The sequence below is a fragment of the Euphorbia lathyris genome, chromosome 5, assembly GCF_963576675.1.
Source record: "Euphorbia lathyris chromosome 5, ddEupLath1.1, whole genome shotgun sequence".
Lineage (NCBI taxonomy): Eukaryota > Viridiplantae > Streptophyta > Magnoliopsida > Malpighiales > Euphorbiaceae > Euphorbia > Euphorbia lathyris.
The window spans coordinates 18,958,995-18,978,211 of NC_088914.1; the positions used below are offsets into that span (position 1 = coordinate 18,958,995).

The 19,217-nt window shown below is 35.1% G+C and overlaps 1 protein-coding gene across 2 annotated transcripts; it reads left to right on the forward strand.

Annotated features, from left to right (window-relative positions):
- The first annotated feature begins 3,370 nt into the window (after window positions 1–3,370).
- Window positions 3,371–17,560, forward strand: LOC136229764 (phosphatidylinositol 3-kinase, root isoform). Of its 2 annotated transcripts, none has more exons than XM_066018659.1 (19): window positions 3,371–3,676; window positions 3,770–3,866; window positions 3,956–4,052; window positions 5,049–5,207; window positions 5,293–5,502; window positions 6,867–7,045; window positions 7,432–7,579; window positions 8,149–8,244; window positions 8,610–8,745; window positions 8,938–9,059; window positions 11,032–11,226; window positions 11,378–11,548; window positions 11,716–11,853; window positions 12,460–12,614; window positions 15,323–15,466; window positions 15,595–15,742; window positions 15,823–16,004; window positions 16,144–16,261; window positions 17,079–17,560. In XM_066018659.1, exons 1-17 carry the CDS (start codon window positions 3,565–3,567, stop codon window positions 15,958–15,960), a joined length of 2,445 nt encoding a protein of 814 aa, XP_065874731.1. In that variant the 5' UTR covers window positions 3,371–3,564; the 3' UTR covers window positions 15,961–16,004; window positions 16,144–16,261; window positions 17,079–17,560. The 2 variants fall into 2 exon arrangements, with proteins under 2 accessions (XP_065874731.1, XP_065874732.1); XM_066018660.1 differs by lacking the exon at window positions 17,079–17,560 and adding an exon at window positions 16,760–17,074.
- Window positions 17,561–19,217: the final 1,657 nt, after the last annotated feature.

Sequence of the window (19,217 nt, forward strand, 5' to 3'; positions counted from 1 at the left end):
CAGGTGCCTCCTTTTTCTATCCGAATTAGTAAGCAACATATTCCTAGCCCCAAGCCACAGGAAGCTCCTAATACGATACGGCACTTTTAAGGCCCCAATCGTCTTCCACACCCCAGGGGATGAAGAATCCAAACCCTGATAGAACGCCTGAAAAGCAGATTTACACGAATAGGCCCTATTGTTAGTCAACGCCCAACAGTAACTATCATTGTCTTCAATATGATTACTAATTTGAACACCTCTAATAGTAAGGAGCAATTCCAGACTGAGGTAGGAATCAAATTTATCCCAAATCCACTCACCCTCAGAATCCACCACATCAGCAATCCTCCAGTCCTGAATGTCCAACAGAGGCAAGGAAGTACAAACCTCCAATAAAGGCTTCTTACCTATCCAAATATCCTTCCAGAAACTGATGGATCTGCCATTACCCACATTCCACCCAATCCCAGAACAAAATTCAGCAAAAACTGCACTAATGCCTTTCCAAAGAAAGGAACAATTAACCACTCTATCCTTAGGCCCCCTAAACACCTTATCCTTCCGATACTTACCGCATAAAAGTTGGACCCACAGAGCTGAAGGAAACTGTCACATCCGCCACATGAGTTTCATTAATAAGACTTTATTATTATCTTTGGCTTTCCTAATGCCCAGACCTCCTATATCTTTAGGCTGACAAACCTCACTCCAAGGAACAAGGTGGATCTTTCTCCCCTCCTCAGCTTCCCCCCACAGGAACCTACGGTTAATTTTATCAAGATCTTTAAGCACAGGTTCAGGAAGCTGACAAGCCTGCATAATGTGATTGGGAGTTGCACAATTAACAGATTGAATTAACGTAAGGCGGCCAGCGAGAGAGAGTCTTGGCTTTCCACGTGGCACACTTCATATTAGCTTTATCCAAAGTATCTTTAAAGGACACTTTAGACACTCTCTCACTGTGGAGGGGAATACCCAGATACTTCCCTAGAGAGCCAGTCAGAGGAATACCCGACAGATCACTTAACCTTTTACAGACTCTATTGTTCATATTTTTAGAGCACATCATCCTAGACTTCTGGATATTAAGTTTCTGCCCAGAGGCCGAACAGAAACAGTCAAGAATATCCATAATAATACTCAACTGCTCCTCATTACCTTCCAGAAAGATCAGAACATCATCCGCAAAGAATAAGTGAGTAACCTGGGGACAGAAACTATTGATAGCCACTGGGTGGAAATTCTCATTATCAACAGCATCTTGGATCAGATGAGACAACCTCTCCATTGCAATAACAAAAAGGAAGGGGCAAAGACCCCTCTTTATCATATTGTAGTAATTTGGCCATTTTTCCCTAAAATATTTATCCCGTAAAAAAATATTTAAAACCCTTATAAAACAAAATATGTTTGATAATTCCTAAAGGAAAAAAAAACAATTCACTTGTACAATAAAATTTACATTTTTTAGATTATTTATCTGAAATTATATCTGATTATAAAGTTACAATTAAATCATATTATAAAATCTAAATTTTAATATGTCATTATTTTCTATATATCACAAATAAAATATAATTTTATGTCCTAATTTATAAATTTAAATCTCAATTTATAAATTTTAAATCTTAAAAAATATTTTTTTGATAAATTAAAAAATGGGAAAATTACAAAACTGGGTCAAATAGGAGGCCCATTTACATATTAAACCCATTTACTAATTCTACTACATATCTAGACTGATTTTGTGTGACTTTTCAAAAATACCCTCAATATTTACGCGGAGCTCGCCCCATCCCGTCTGACTTCGCATGTTCACCCATATGCGAAGCCTGCGAAGTTAATGTTTTAATTTACTTAATGAATTTAGTTCGCATATGCGAAGCCTGCGAAGCTGAAGTTTGTTTTGCTTGATGAATTTAGTTCGCATATGCGAATGCTGGATATGATTTGAAGCTAATACGCGAAGTGGTATATAACAAAAATTGGCAAACAACAACGGATTCGAACATTAAAATCATAACATTATCAAAATTTACAACAAAATTGCCACAATAACAACATTCAAATCATAACATTATCAAAATTTACAACAAGATTGCCACAATGAACTCTACTAACCAATCATTTTAAAGTGAAACTAACTAATCCGGTACCAATTTTGAAACGAATGAGTAATCTTGGCACCGGATTAAGTTAGGTCCACTTTGAAGATTGGCACCATGGGATGGACGTGTCCCATGGTGCACCCCGAGATTAACACAACCTCTCCTAACGAATCATTTCAGGAGTGAATGTGTCAATCTTGGGGAAGTTCATCCCTATACAGGAAGGAAAATCATCTCCCCTGCAGCCCAGTACGCCGCCTTCCAGAAAGGGATGTTACGTATTCAACCATCTACAGAAAAAATTAAACGTGTTAGTTATGAAAAAGGACGATTTTGGCTTCGCGAAATGACAATTAGCGAAGCATGCGAATGTAAATGTGCAGGGGAAGAGGTGATTCTACTTCGCATATCGATGCATTCGCGAAGTCTGCGAGGTCTGAAACGTGAGGATCTATTCGCAGACTTCGCGAGCTAATCGATTCGCGAGGTAGATCCATACGTTTCAGACTCTTTCTCTTTGCAGAACTTCGCGAAATCATCAATTCACGAAGTAGATCATCACTTTCCAGGCTCGTTCTCTTCGCAAAGCTTAGCGAAACCATCGATTGCGAAGTGAATTCATGAAAAAACGCAGAAAAAAAACAGATACTTACATTTTTCGCCCCTTTCACCCCCAAAAGCGACAATAACAATATGATAACATGGGAAGAACGAAGGAAATAACGTAGAAAAACCATTTCTTTGATGGTAACAAGAAGAAAGAAACCAAGCAACGAACAGGAAGATGAAAAACCATTTACTCGTTTTCTAGGGTTGGGAAGTTGCAGAATCAAGAGATGAAGAGATGAAAAAGAGAAATTCATTATGATTTTGACTAAATGGTGCAGATTTCGTGTAATTTAAAGGAAGAAAGGAAGATCAAAAGTCTTGAAATCATTAATGCTGGAGCAACTTTTCGCATAACCAAGGAGATAGAGGGAGCGGCGATTCGCAAGTGGTGGAAGTGGGAAGGTCATGGGTATTTTTGAAAAGTCACACAAAATCAGTCTAGATATGTAGTAGAATTAGTAAATGGGTTTAATATGTAAATGAGCCTCCCATTTGATCCAGTTTTGTAATTTTCCCTTAAAAAATATATCTTAAATTTATAATTCATAGTTGTTAAAATATATTAATAATTTTGTTAGTTTCACATTATTTTCAAATATTTTTTTCTTTTATTAGTGTTTTAACGAAGCCGTTGACCTTAGGGCCCACCTCTTGTGGCCAGCTTACGTGGTACTCCGGTACAGAATCCGCCTGCCTTTCTCTCTCTTCTTCTTCTTCTTCTTGGATTTCAGTTTCTTCTACGCCAGCTCTAGTTTTCGCACTCAGCTCTTAAACTGCCATTCAAAATTCCCCAGTTCGAAAACGAAACTCTGTAATTCATGAAACTGCATTAATTATAAGGTGCATAAGAGAGGAAGATCAAATCATGAGTGGAAACGAGTTTCGCTTCTTCCTGTCCTGCGATATCAATCTCCCCGTTACCTTTCGCGTTGAGAGATTAGAAGGATCGTTGCCTGCGACTAAATCACCTTACTCAGGTCAGTCTTTTTAATTTTCCGTTCCAATTAAACCATCTCACATTAGCTTAATTGAGTGAGTTTATCGTTTTTTGGGTTTTATTTATTATGCAGGAATTGATTCTTCAACCGAGGAAAGAAGACCGGAGCTTTATGTCGAGTGTGCATTGTATATTGATGGCGCTCCATTCGGCCTTCCCATGAAAACGAGGTGAACTTGAACTTATTGCCCCTTTCTTTTTCCCTGTCCGGTTTCCTTCCTTTCGTTTTTGGATTTGAAAAGTTCTTCTGATTTATTAGGCTGGAGTCGAATGGTCCATCGTATTGTTGGAATGAGCTGATTACATTAAGTACTAAATATCGAGACTTAACTGCACACTCTCAGCTTGCTGTAACAGTAAGTTTGCAATTTTACTTGCTCAAGCTTTGTGTGTACTTCTGATGTTAGAGGTAAAGTAGTCTTTTGATATGCAAGTTTGTTATTGTATAAGATCTGGGTCGGGTTGGGTTTTGGGTGGAGGCCATGCATGTGTTGTAACTTGTAAGTTTTTGTTTAATAACTCCATGTCTTGTTTTGAGAACACCTAATAAACTTTAGAATCGTAGACAAGGGATCCCTTAACTATCGGATACGACTACTAGTAGCTGGAGATCTTCAATTTTCTGGTTTCTCTCTTGAGAAGAAGGGGTTGAATGCCACTTTTGTGAAGTAAAGCAATTGCATTCTTCCTTACCTTTATGTGCATTTTGCGTTGTAGTGAATGAAACAACCAAAATATTGGCAAACTAATTATATAGCAATATCTCCTAAAAAAGACTAAATTTGCCCATGCAACTTTTCCATTATATGGCTTTGGCTTCTAAACGAACCATGATGCCCTTGAATTTTGTCTATTTTTATTATATGAGCTTTATTTTGTCTGGTATATTTATATGTTTGGGTCTTTGCTTAACTTATTTGTTATCAACATGAATATTTTTACCTGAAGAAAAATTACAGGGAAAGCTACAAGTTAATCTGCTGGTTAGAACACTGTAGTTGTCTAAGGAACCATTACTTTACTAAATTATATGATATTGGTGTTTCAACAAATACAAATAAAATGCAGAAGAACTGTTCTACCTTGTTTAGCCATTACTGAAGTAACTTCCTGTTGTTATCATGAGATTTATTTTAACATACATTATGGTGTTAACTAATAGTCCCTTGAACTTCTATTTGCCTGCTGATTTGCTGAGTTCAGAGTTCACCTTCAGTTTATATTCCTTTAGAAACTAAAACTTTTGCACAGTATACTTCTGTTTTCCGTGTGTATAATTTACAGGCTGGCCATTTTATTCACATGCTTAAAATGTTGGCTTTCACTAATTGTCTGTCTGCTTGGAAATTTAGGTTTGGGATGTTTCACGTGGGAAGAATGAGGGATTGGTTGGTGGGGCTACCATTCTTCTTTTTAACAGCAAGATGCAACTCAAAACTGGCAAGCAGAAGCTTAGACTTTGGTTAGGAAAAGAAGCAGATGGATCATTTCCAACAACTACTCCTGGAAAGGTTCCAACTTATATCTGTGTGTTTTATAAGATATGAGGTATATTCTCAAATTTTACTTCTTTTAATAACATTTCTCTGATGATAGGTCCCCAGGCATGAGCGTGGAGAGTTGGAGCGCTTAGAGAAGCTTGTGAATAAATATGAGAGGGGTCAGATTCAGTGCGTTGATTGGCTTGACCGTCTAACTTTCAAGGCTATGGATAAAATAAAAGAACGTGAGAGCTCAAAAAATGGATGTTCTCACTTATACTTGGTGGTTGATTTCTGTGGTTTTGAACATCGAGTTGTTTTTCAGGTATTTCCATTAGATTAATTTTTGGCTGACACTTTTACTCGGTTTGAGTATCCTCTAGCACCAGAATAGTATTTAAACATTCTAGAATCTCAATTTTATTGTTATATGTTTTTTAACTTTTGTCAACTGTTATAATCTGTCAAAGAATGATATCAGTGTTATTAAAATTCATTTTATCATGGTGAATGGTCATATGATGTTAGGGCGTCTTGTTGATGATGGCTAGAAATACCCTGTTACTATGTTAATTCAGAAGTCAAATTCTTATGTTGAACTTTATTATGTCTTTTTTTTTTGCCAGCCTTACTTTCACCATGAGTTATGGAAATATATGTTAGTGTATTGTTTTTAATTCCTCAAGTTGTAATTACTACAAAACAGTACTTAATTGCCTGTATCAAAAATCTTACCGCAAGTGTGTCAGAACCTGAGTTCTGATGAGAGAATTTCGGAATAAAAAGAAGGAAAGAAGTAGAGAATTAGAGGAAGAAGGAAGGAACAGAGATTAGGAAGAATAGAAAAGAGAAGAATTTAGGAGAGAAAAGATAAAAGTGACTTCATTAATTCTTGGGTGAATTGTTAGTACAATGCGTGACCTCTTATAGAAGAGAAGGCCAGAACAGTTGGTACAGCTGTGATATACGACAGCTGGCACTACAATCCAAAATCCTAACAAACTCATAACAACTAGCTACTTTAGCTCATAGGACCCTTTAAGGAAATAACCGAAATAACTAGAAGGAAGCAAACAGAATTATAAAAACTAATACTTAGAACCTGATTAACTCTCCCTTTCAAACCATTAATAGTCGTGACAAAGTGTGACCATCCTAGTGAATAAAACTACACATGTAAGCCCCTGAATCTGTTACATTGGCAGAAACCAGTAGATGGAATAAACCCTCCTGAAATACGTATATGACTATGTATTAATTGCTTTCTGTTTCGAGAAAATGACAGCTGCATTTTTTTTCTATGGAAGTTGCTACATGAAATATCTATATATGCATGCATATAGGTGGCTATAATGGTATTCTATATCTCGGTTGTCATGCCATTAGCATGTAAAATTGAGTTATCAGGTGAGCATGATAATAATGTTGAAGTCGTTTCAGTTCAAATAGGCCACAAAATTATTTAAGGAAAATTTAAACAATCTAATTGCAGTTTATGTTCATTTATTGTATAATCCGACCATTCAATTTTATTCATGATCAATTTCTAATTATTGCATCATGTTGACCTCGTAAATTGTTTTGAAATTATGTTGATGGCAACATACCCATAGCAGTTGCAATAATGATATCTCATGATTTTGGTTGGAACATTGGCATGATTATGAACTTTCTCGTTCAAACATATAGGAATCAGGAGCAAATTTCTTATTACCATCTCCTATAGCTTCGACAAATGAGCTTGTTATTGTTTGGGACCCAGAACTGGGAAGACCAAATCCCTCAGAGCACAAGCAACTGAAGTTGGCTAGGAGTTTAACCCGTGGTATTATTGACAGGGATCTGAAGCCAAGTAACAATGAGCGAAAGTAAGCTTCATCCTATCTTAAAAGATGGAACTGAATTACTTAAATCTCTCTTATGAAGTTAGTCTTACTTTTGTGGTGTCTCTCCTGTTAGCATATTAGTTGTCTCACCTTTTTGTTAAAAGCACCTTACTTAGTTTGCTGAAGTTGTGGAAGTTTCTGATATGAGGTTTTGGGGCAATATATCTTCTTGGTCTTTTATCATATAACTGTGAGATAATGATGACTCATTAATCTCCTCTTGGTCTTGATGTGTCATCAGGGACTTATTAAGTCATTTATAATATATTTTCTCTAAGCTATGCTTTTTTTATTATCATTGTTTTGTTTTTTGAGCAGGTTTTTCACGAGTCTCAGGAATGTGGTTAACTTGTATATTTTTTTATAAGGTCTATACAACGAATTCTAAAATACCCACCAACAAGGACTTTGAATGGAGATGAGAGACAGCTCCTGTGGAAATTCCGTTTCTCACTAATGTCTGAGAAGAGAGCTCTCACAAAGTTTCTGCGGTGTGTTGAATGGAGCGATGTTCAGGTTAGCATTATTTTATCAGCTTCTTGTGTAGCTATTCTTAGTGAGGACGAGCCTTGAAACGATAAGAAGGCAGTTTCTTTGTGCCCAGAAATGACAAGTTTAACTTTTGGAAAGAATCTTTCTACAAAAAAAAAAAAAAAGGTTGGGGAAAGACTATGCATGATACCCAACTCTTACAAAGCAGTGACTCATGCTTGGGGGAACGGCTTTTTGTTGTGGCTCATTGTAACTTATTATGCAGGCTAAAATAGTTGAAGCATGCTTTTCATCTTCTCTTCTTTTCTTAAATTTCTTGTCTCTTTACATTTCGTCTTCTATGAAGTTTTAGAACCCATATGATTTTTTAGAACCCAACTTAAAGAAAACCATGCAGTATTGGAAAATTATCAAGATTATGTGCTAGTTTATTTCAGTAGCTGGTCTAGTTTAGATGCGTTGATTAATACAGCATTCCCGATTTTAATAATGGGGAACTAACAACCTACTTTGCATGCTGTATTATTTTGTCCTTTTTTTGGTGCTAGAGAACTAGCTCATTTATGAAGATTGTTGCCCTGATGCTTTTGCAGGAAGCGAAACAGGCATTAGAAATGATGGGGAGGTGGGAAATGATTGATGTTTGTGATGCATTGGAACTTCTGTCACCTGTTTTTGAAAGTGAAGAGGTAGGTGGCAATAAGATTTTGACTTGATGTCCTGCAGTTTTCATCCACCCAAGACTCCTAGTAATGGGTTGGGATTCGAGGAAATATCTTTGAGAAGATTATTTCAAAACTCCCATAATATATTTCCTAAGACTCTAATAAAAGGAAGTTAATGATGGCCTTTTAAACATTAAAAATAACCAAACGATAATTTTCATTTTCTTTAAAGAACAGAATTTTTTTGCGCGCCGTCTTTCTTTATAGAGTATGAAAGGCTGGTTTGCACATAATACTCTAGACAACAAATTTTTCTTAGAGGTGAATGATTCAGTTATCATGAATTCACGTCATATGCTCCTTACTGTTTAATGGACGATACTTAACAGGTTCGTGCATATGCTGTCAGCATTCTTGAGAGAGCTGACGATGAAGAGCTTCAGTGTTACTTACTTCAACTGGTTCAAGCTCTTCGGTTTGAGCGCTCTGATAAATCTCGCCTTTCTCATTTCCTTGTCCAACGCTGTATGTATTATACGGCAATTGCTAATTTAATGTGTGCATGAGCATGTGTATATGTGCAATGCTTCTTACGGTTCAGTTTGTTTACTTTATGCTTGCTTTTTGTTATGTGCATAAATGTGCACTCTGCATATATAATCTTACATATAACCTACTTTGTGTCCTTCATCTGAGACTGTAATGGATCTTTGACAGCGCTAAGTAACATTGAGTTGGCTAGCTTTCTTCGTTGGTTTGTTGCTGTAGAACTTTATGATCCTGGATATGCTAGAAGATTTTATTGTACCTACGAGATCCTGGAAGAAAATATGATGAAGGTGTGCATCTCTAATATTTTAATTTTTCATTTCTGCAGTTTATTTTCCCAAAATATTGATGCCATTCATTCTATCATAGATACTATTTTCCCTGTCCATTAGATGCAACTCATGATAACTTTTCGGAATGAGATTCACTTTGATTTTGACAGCTCTCGGAGAATGCTATATTGCGGGTTTTCCCACTCATAGATTATGTAACATATGAAACAATGAGTAGGCTACTGAAAGTACGCTTAAGATAGGGCTGTAAATGAGCCGAGCCGCTCATGAGTGGCTCGGTGGTCGGCTCGATAAAAGCTCGACTCGTCTCGGCTCGATTTGTAAACGAACCGAGCTTGAACAGGCCAAAGCTCCGCTCGAAAGCTCGTGAGCAGGCTCGATTAGAACATTTATGAACAGATTTTAGTTTTATAGAAAACTATATAGTTTTGTGTTAGTTCATAAATATCTAAATTTAATATTATTCCATTTTCTATTAGATAAGTTCGTTCACAAACGTAATAAATGAGTAATAGACGAACTATTTGTAAGCATCTTGTTTATTTATTCATGAACTTTGCTTGTGCGCTTGTTTATGTACATAATTAAAGAGCTATTTGCAAGCAAATTTCATAAATATAATTAATGATTTACTCGTAAACAATTTATGGTTAGATAATTTTTTTAATGAACCAAGTTCAAAGAGGATTTTGGGCTCGAAACAAGCTCGAAGCTCAACTCGAGCTCGTTTATTTTCTAATGAGCTGAGCCGAGCCGAGCTTGAGCAAGCCAACGCTCGGCTCGAGCTCGTTAATTTTATAGTGAGCCGAGCTTGAACAGGCCAAAGCTCGGCTCGGCTCGATTATAGGCCTAGCTTAAGATACGTTATGTATGTATATTCCTCCATATGTAAAACAAAAAAGAGGTGCTAGACTCTTTTTGTATGAATTGTAGAAATACCTTGTGATAAAAATATTTAAACCCAGATGTTTATTCAATTTTATGTGCTCCTTGTGTTTTATCAGCTTCTGCTTGATCTAAGACATTGATGACATTTTTGGCCAATTCAGTGAGCACAAATTAATACAAGTGAAGCCTACATAGCGGCCTCATTATTTAATAAATAGATAAATAACTTCTGTTTCTCTTCAATGCTCTTTTTTTCAATTGTTACCTTTATCTTAGAAGCACCGACACGGGTACTCGTTCTGGTGCAGGTGTGGCAAACTACATTTAAAAAAAAATGAGAATACTTCAAACTATTTAAAATACCAAAAAAGAGGCGGCTGCTTTATCCTTTTGTTTAGATTTTGATTTTGATTTCTTTTATTTTTATATTAGGGTTTTATTTTATTTTATATATCAACCCCTCTTTTTTGTAAAATTATTAAGAAAATCCCTATATTCTACTAAATTAACTCAGAAGCCTTGTCCCCATATTTAAAAAAAAGGGACAGTTATTTTGGAGTGTTGGGTGCATTTCCCTAGAGTGTCGGAGTGTCCGACACTCGTACATTAACCTCCTAGAAGTGTGGTGGTTCCTAGCTTTTATCAAAACTTTTTGGTTTATCATATTCTTTCTTACTTATTTAAATCATTATAAGATAAATCAGTATACATGTTTTTGACATTTTTAAAGAAATTAATGTTTCATATAACTAGCACCCCGAAAACTAAAAAGAAGTTGACAGTTAATACAGCTGGTGAGGTTAACAGAAATACCTTTTGTTTTTCCCTTGCTACAATGCTTGAAATTGTTACCACAAAACCAATTATTGTGTAGCTACAATTACAAAGACGTGAATTATTTTTGTCATTTGGCCGATAAGAAAAGATTGGTGCTTAAAATGTAAAAGTAGCAGATGATGAAGGAATTTGTAGTTCACTTTGAAATTTCCAGAAATACTATCTGGCTTGGCTGATGGAAAATTAAACTTTTGGGATGATATAACATATTTGATTATTTATTTTCTTGTTATCATCATCACAGTTGGCAGCTGGTCCAAATGGAGAAGAAGATGGATTTAAGTCGTGGCAGAGTTTGGTGCGTCAGACCGAATTGACAGCCCAATTATGCTCAATAATGAGAGATGTAAGAAATGTGCGAGGCAATACTCAGAAAAAGATTGAAAAGCTCAGGCAACTTCTATCCGGTCTTCTTAGTGAGCTTACCTATTTTGAAGAGGTATATGTTAATTGGGATTTTGGTTTCATCTCTCACTCTGTCTATTAAGTTTCTGCAGCTTCTTTGACATTTTATTCTGTCATCTTTCAGATTGCATATGGCTGTCAAATATTTATGTGTTTTATTTAAGCGTGATCTCTTTCATTTTCAGCCAATACGATCACCACTAGCTCCTGGTGTCCTAATTACTGGTATTGTGCCATCAGAGTCTTCAATATTCAAAAGTGCATTGCATCCACTGCGTCTGACTTTCCGAACACAAAATGGTGGAACGTACAAAATCATATTTAAGAAGGGTGATGATATTCGGCAAGACCAATTGGTAAATTCTTAATACTAACTCCATAAATTGCTCTCTTTATACCTTTTTGTTCTCCAACAAAATACACACAAATCATGATGTGAACTTATATAAATAGCACTTGAGTATTGGGGAGGGAGGGGGCAGCTTGCTGCTTGTATAATATGCTTATGTATTTGGTCTTGTAGGTTGTTCAAATGGTATCTCTTATGGATCGGCTGCTTAAGTTGGAAAACTTGGATCTGCACCTAACGCCATATAAAGTGCTTGCTACTGGACCAGATGAAGGCATGCTTGAATTTATACCATCAAGATCATTGGCTCAGGTATTGTATTTCCTCAGATGAGCTTCTTCCATATCCATTGCAGTACATGCATGCGATTATCTTTTCTTTTTATGAGAAATAATTGAATTTAAAAACCAAAGGTTAATCCCTTTGTGTAATGTAGAGGAACTATGATGTAGAAAAGTTAATTTATATTAATATTGAGTTTGTTGTTTTAATACTTTCAACCATGTTCATACCATAAAAATGGAGGTCAATTTTTGAGAAATCATGTTGGATTTGAACTATACATTTTGTATTTCAAACGACTAGTTGACCTGTAACTCGGCTATTGGTCTATACTGTTATGAGAATTCATGTGAAATTCTTGCAGATGTAGAAGATCCCTATTCTCACCTGATCTTAAAACATACTAGGGAAATGAAGGGCAAAAAAACGGGGCCTCATTCTTTCTGTGGATGGATTAGTTTCTGTCTTTCTTTCCTTGTTCTTCTTGAGAATCCAATGACCTTAAATTATTGATGTTATTGATTTCTTATCCATGATCCTGAATTTGGATTATTTGTTAGAATTTAGTCATGCAGATGCATTAACGATTATGTATAATTTTGGGATATATTACTAAGATGCATCTCTGAAATCCAGATTCTCTCTGAGCACCGCAGCATCACAAGCTATTTACAGAAGTTCCATCCTGATGACCATGGGCCATTTGGGATTACAGCCTCCTGCCTTGAAACATTCATAAAAAGCTGTGCTGGCTACTCTGTCATTACATACATACTGGGCATTGGAGACAGGTACTTATTTAGTTATGTATGCTAAAATGTTGAGATATGAATCTTGCCACTTGGATAATCACTTGAAATCTTCTGATGCGCCAAAAGGCTGTTGGAAATAGGGAAGATTGATTTGAATAGGTACCACTTTAGGGTTTGATTGGATGGAGGGCTAGGAAGGGTTAGTAAAGGTTAATAATAACCCTTGTTTGGAAGAAGGCGAATTATGTGGGGTAAGGGTATGGAAGGGTTTATGAGGGGTTACAAATCCTCCAATTTCCTTCCAATTCTTAACCCTCCAAATTGGAGTGTTTAGGAGGATTAAGAATTCTTATTCAATCTCTTTATTGCCAATATGCTCAAAAGAAAAAAAATTAGATAACCTATTTATAAGATGGACATTTCAGTAATTTATTGTTTATCATTCCCTTATGAAGCCTTCAAACCAAACAAAGTAAGGGTATAAACCTTTGTGAACCCATACCTTCCTCCCAAACAATGGTAAGGTCAATCCCTTACTTTCCTACTCAAAATCATTCCTTTCCCTTCCTAATACTACCTTTATTAACCTTTCCCAATCCTCCATCCAATTAAACCCTTAGGTACCGTTTGGTACGTTGTAATGGAATGCCCATTACAATGGAGGCTCATTACCATGTTTGGTTAGTCATATCATTTTTGTCATAATAGAATCATGAATACATCACTTAATTTTTCTTTGCAAATCCATGTAATGGGCATTACGAACAAAACATGCATGAATCTCCATTACAATTAATCTTATTTTTTAGTACTAATGATGAAATACGAAAAAAAAACATGAAAACATAAAAACCGAAAAAATGTGAAAATTGAAAAACGGGAAAAAAACATGAAAACACGAAAAAAGAAAAACGAGAAAAAACCCGAAAAATGAGAAAAAATTGGAAAAGAGCAAATATAAGGAAAACAACAGAAAAATGGAAAAAGACATGAATACACGAAAAAAGGAAAACGAGAAAAAACATGAAAAGTGAGAAAAAATGGAAAAGAAAAAGTATGAGGAAAACAAGGGAAAAAAGGAAAAAGGCGAAAAAAACATGAATACACGAAAAAAGAAAAACGAGAAAAAATGGAAGTAAAAACGAGGAAAACAACGGAAAAACGGGAAAACCCGGAAAAAACACAAAAACACGAAAGAATGTGAAAAACGAAAGAAAAAACGAGAAAAACATTAAAATTTCATTTAACTAAATAAACATACATATTGTAATGATAAAAATAATTTTATTAAAATTTGTCAACCAAGTATCATTTAACTAAGTAATGAAATCATTATTCCATTACATTACACATTTGATTACATTATGTCATGGAACCGATTGAACTAAAAGCTCGAGCTGATAGTCATATATCTTATATTAATATCTGACACACCCCCACACGCAAATGTTGTGCACAACACAGGCCCATCCCGCCATGTGTTTTTAATTCCACACATTAATGAGGTTGCCAGGACTCGAACCCTCGACCATTTGGTCCTAGAGGCTTTGATACCATGTCATGGAACCGATTGAACTAAAAGCTCGAGCTAATAGTTAAGGCCCAATCATATATCTTATATTAATATCTGACACATTACAATCTTGATTACATTACATTGCATTACAACATACCAAACGTACCCTTAATGTTTTTCATTTTGTAGGCAGGCTATAGGAAAGAGTGGGGTTGAATAAGGAATAACTAGTTCTTGAAACTTGCAACTTCTATACCTTGATATTGGGTTTTTTTATAATAGGTACTGAACATGATATTTATATTACTGAGGGAAAAATTACACCTATGGTGCCCTTACTAGCATTGTGGCCACTCAACTTGAAAATCTGACATAAAAGTCTATCAATTTTGCCATTTACTAACATAAAAGGCACTCAACCTTGACCACTCTAATGGCAGGTAACCCTCCATTATAGAGGTGATGAAAAAGATAGTATAAGCAACTATTCTTGAACATTTTGGTTTTCAAGTCATTTAGATCTTGTTTGGTTAGGAGAGAGAAAGTTATTAGAGAGGGAAAGCTCCGAAATGGTGACTTGGAAAATAAAAAACGTGGTTCCATGGTAAATGTGGTTCTACTCTTCCATTTTGAGGCCGTTTACTTTCATAAGGGGCCATAATGTTAGTAAAGGGCGAAGATGACTGACTTTTTATGTCAGGTTTTGAAGTTGAGTGGCCATAGTGCTAGTAACAGCAACTTTGAGTGGCCATGGGTGTAATTTATCCTATTATTGTGCTTTGAAAAACTCAGGTTGTTGAGAGATCTTTCCTGAACAGTTCAATTATGCAAAATTTTATTCTTCTTTTAGGTGTATAGACATGTTGTATGGATCAGATTTGCATTAAATTAAATTGGGAAAAAAATAAATGCTTAATTTAGTGATTTCTCACAATTTATGCTAGAGAAATATCATTTAACAATATTCCTCTCCTATCCATGTTTGTTTTATGGAAAGTGAATCTTTACCTTTGATTCAATGTGACGAAAATAAAAAGAATAGCTTCGGTTTATGGCTTATTGATGGTCAGTGCGACATCAGATCTAACATTCCATACCAGAGTACAAATTAGAACTCAAAGTAGTACTTTCATTATTTGTTTTAGCATCCTAAATTTCTACTTCCAAAATGTTGAATGTTTCGAAGATAGAGTTGTAAGATTTTAAGGCACTAATCTTTTTTTATATACAGGCACCTTGACAACCTTCTTCTTAGGGATGATGGAGGTCTTTTCCATGTTGACTTTGGTTTTATTCTTGGCCGAGACCCCAAACCATTTCCACCGCCAATGAAGCTCTGCAAGGAAATGGTTGAGGCTATGGGTGGTGCCGAAAGGTGATTTTCTATCTTCTACAATGATAAATTTTAATCACTTTGCTGTTGTTTTAGTTTGTGTTGGCGTGAATCTGAAATTGCTAATAACAGAAATTATGTTACTTTCCTACTGCTGTTCTTTTCTGCAGCCAATATTATACCAGGTTCAAATCATACTGTTGTGAAGCATACAACATCCTTCGAAAATCTAGTAACCTAATTCTGAATCTTTTCCATCTAATGGCGGGTTCCAACATTCCTGACATAGCTTCAGATCCTGAAAAAAGCATTCTTAAAGTAACTTCCTTTACAATTGCAATCTGTTCCAGCTCTGAACGCTAATTTCAATTATAATTTGAGCTTTTTGTTGCTTGCAGCTTCAAGAGAAATTTCGGTTAGATTTGGACGATGAGGCTGCCATACACTTTTTCCAAGATCTTATTAATGAGAGTGTTAGTGCATTATTTCCACAAATGGTTGAGACTATTCATCGCTGGGCTCAATACTGGCGATAATCCGACAAATATATTAGTTTGTATATGCTTCTGTAAATAGCTAGGTATGTTTTGTTTCTGTCATTATTTACCTCTTCCTGTTCTTGCTCGGTGATTTCTTCATTTGTAAGAGTAGTTATCCGCGGAAGATGAATCTCTCCGTCTCATTCTCTTGGTAGTTTGAAGTGCTTGTTTCGTTTGCAGGTAGTGGCTTGGACCGGATTGCAGCTCTTCAATCCATTAATATATGTAAATGGCATAGTAGAAAAGAAATTTTCAGTATATCTACAACCACGATTCCGACCACAATGATTCTGACTTGGTAATACATTCATCTCTATTCACGACATTCGGAACTATTTAATACTCTGGTTGAATGCTCTTCATTGTCATGTTTTAGCATGCAACTCATCAAGTTTGCTTGCTAAAAGAAACTGAAATAGATGGCTCTCTCTCCTTATTGCGTGCGGTTATATAGTTGAATGACATCCTTTGTTTCCGGATCCGAACTTTGGTGATATCGTACTGAATGATAAGAGGAAGTTATTGCTTTATACTACAAAATTAACTTCTGAATCTTCCTGTTTTCGTGCCACCTGCATCTGGCAGGTCTCAGTCCTTATGGTTCAGTCATTAGGCATGAATTCAAGTAGTTAGAAACTCTTCTTGTGTAGGGGCACAAATTATTTTTGTTGAACTTACTTCCTCCGGCCCACGAATATAGGCACAAATTCACCTTTTTGACGTCCCATGAGATAAACACAATTCCTCTGTTAACTATAAATAATACATTAACTTCCTAAAATACTCCTATTTGCAGTAATTGTCTTGTCCGGCTTGCTGGAAAATTTCTACAATAGTCAAGGACTAGTTCAGGTGGCGACACGACATCACCACGGATGATGTGTCATCTCCTGAGTGGTTGAGGACCGGTTGGTCCCGGACCTCATTAGAATTTCTCACAATTAAGACATCTGAAAACTTCTTTCTACTATGGCCCTTTTTGTAATTACCAATCCTTGATGTGGAGGGCTAGACTAGATTGTTGGTAGAGAGATTTTTTGATTTTTAGCTCATAAAATATAAACTCTTGAGATTTATTATTATTATAATAAAAAAATTCGTCTATCTCGTTTCAGAGTGGATTTCCTGCCCACATGAAGTGTGATCATGAATACTTGGAGGGAATATTATGCATAAAATTATTTTAGTCTGTATTGAATTAAATTAAATTATAGCATATGAATCTATGAAGAAAATACAATCAATTTGGTACTATTTTGATAATGGTTATTTGTTTTGGTAGTCTAGAGAGAGAACCATGGGTTGCTTTTACACTCGGACATTTCTTTTTCCGAAATAAAATTTAAAGAGAGAATATGTCAGTCCTGATCACATGCACCTTAATGAGCATGTAGAATTTGCTCATTCACCATTAGATCTAGGTTTATTAGAATCCTAAGGTGGAGATTCAAAGCATCCTGAGGCTTAGATTTAATAAGCCTATATCTAAAGGTGAATGAGCAAATTCACTTGCTCATTAAGGTGCATGTGAAAATTCCTGGAGAACATGTTTGTATTGTATGTACTGATGTTAGATATTATGTAGATTTTTTGTTTTGTTGTTTTCTCTTTGTTTGATGAAGTATCTAAGGCATCCTCTGCATTTTGAGTTATTTATTGAATTATTCGTGAAATATATATTGCAATTGACAAAATTCAATTGTTACATGGATCCCCTAGGCTAAACAATTGATTTTGTGATCATAGATCTAATTTCGAATTTACTTTATGAATCCCAAGGCTAAATCCGTATTTAAACCCTTAAATTTCTATGATTTTAAGGATTTAATTTTTAGATTAAGTCAAATTTTTTTTTTTAATGGTTTTAAGGATTAAGCATTGATATTTAAATTTCATACACATTTTCAATACGTATTGAGTTCCTTACTAACGGTTCAAACTGATATCATGCTATGGAACCGATTGAACTAAAAGTTTAAGCTGATAGTTAAGGCTCAATCGCATATTTTATATTAATCTCTAACACATTTCATCCTGTCATGTGTTTTTAATTCCACGAATTAATGAGGTTGCTAGGACTCGGACCCTTTGACTGTTTGGTCCTAGAGGCTCTGATACCATATCATGGAACCAATTGAACTAAAAACTCAAGTATATCTTATATTAATCTCTGGCACTCAATTGATAGACTCGTTTACATATTTAGACCTATTACGTTTCCTCTTATCAAATTAGACATTTCCAAAATACTCTTAGTATATATATTATGATTTAACCAATTTTTTTACTCAACTTTTCATTCTTTGCAATCTAAATTCAATTTTCCTTTCTATATGTTAGTTGTTGGCATTTTAAGTTATTTTGCATCTTTATCGAATGATTTTTGGAGATTTTGTCCCACCAGATAAATGAAATTAGAAAAACCATAATTTTGTGATGTGAGTCCCATACGAGGAAAAGTTGAGATTGTATCTTTTCCATCGCATGGTCGCTAAGTCGGGGATTCATGAATCTCTAGTATTAGATTGAAATTCGGAGATTAATAAAAGGAAATCTCCATGATTGGATTGAAAGAATAAATCTCCAGAATTGAATTGTCCCAAAATTTCAGTCCAGTCCAGTTCGGAGATTCAGAGATTCGGTTCCGGTCTAATCCAATATAATTTTTTGGTGATTCGGATAAATATCTAATATTTTAAGTTCTAAAAAATAAATTAAAATTTTAATTTACAAGATAATAAAATATAGAATTTTATTATCTTAGATAACTTGAAATAAATAATATTTTTTTAAGGAAGTAAACAACATTCATTAAAAGTTCCAGTAGATAACAAGGCTAAAATAACCTACAAAATCAAAGTTATAAAATAACAAATCTACAAAATAACAAATCGATAAAAACAAACAACCTTTAATTTCAAAAAGACAACACTTCATTAGCAAAATATGATCAGACCACAATCTCTCTAATCATCATCCCAATTTGTAATTGAAGCTTCTTAACACAACAAATTCCGTGTTTTCCAAAAGAAAATCAGTAAAAGCCAAACATCAATCTGAACATATAAAATTTACCATATTAGTGAATCAACCACTGCTAATTTTTTTTTTAAGTAAAGGCTGGGTTACAAGCTAAGATCGAAATGCAAAAAGACCAACTAGGTTGGCACTTCCACAAACCCAATGAAAAACCCAGACCCGAATTTTATTAAAAGGAGGAAAAAATACATGAGAAAAATTAAGAGAAACGAAAG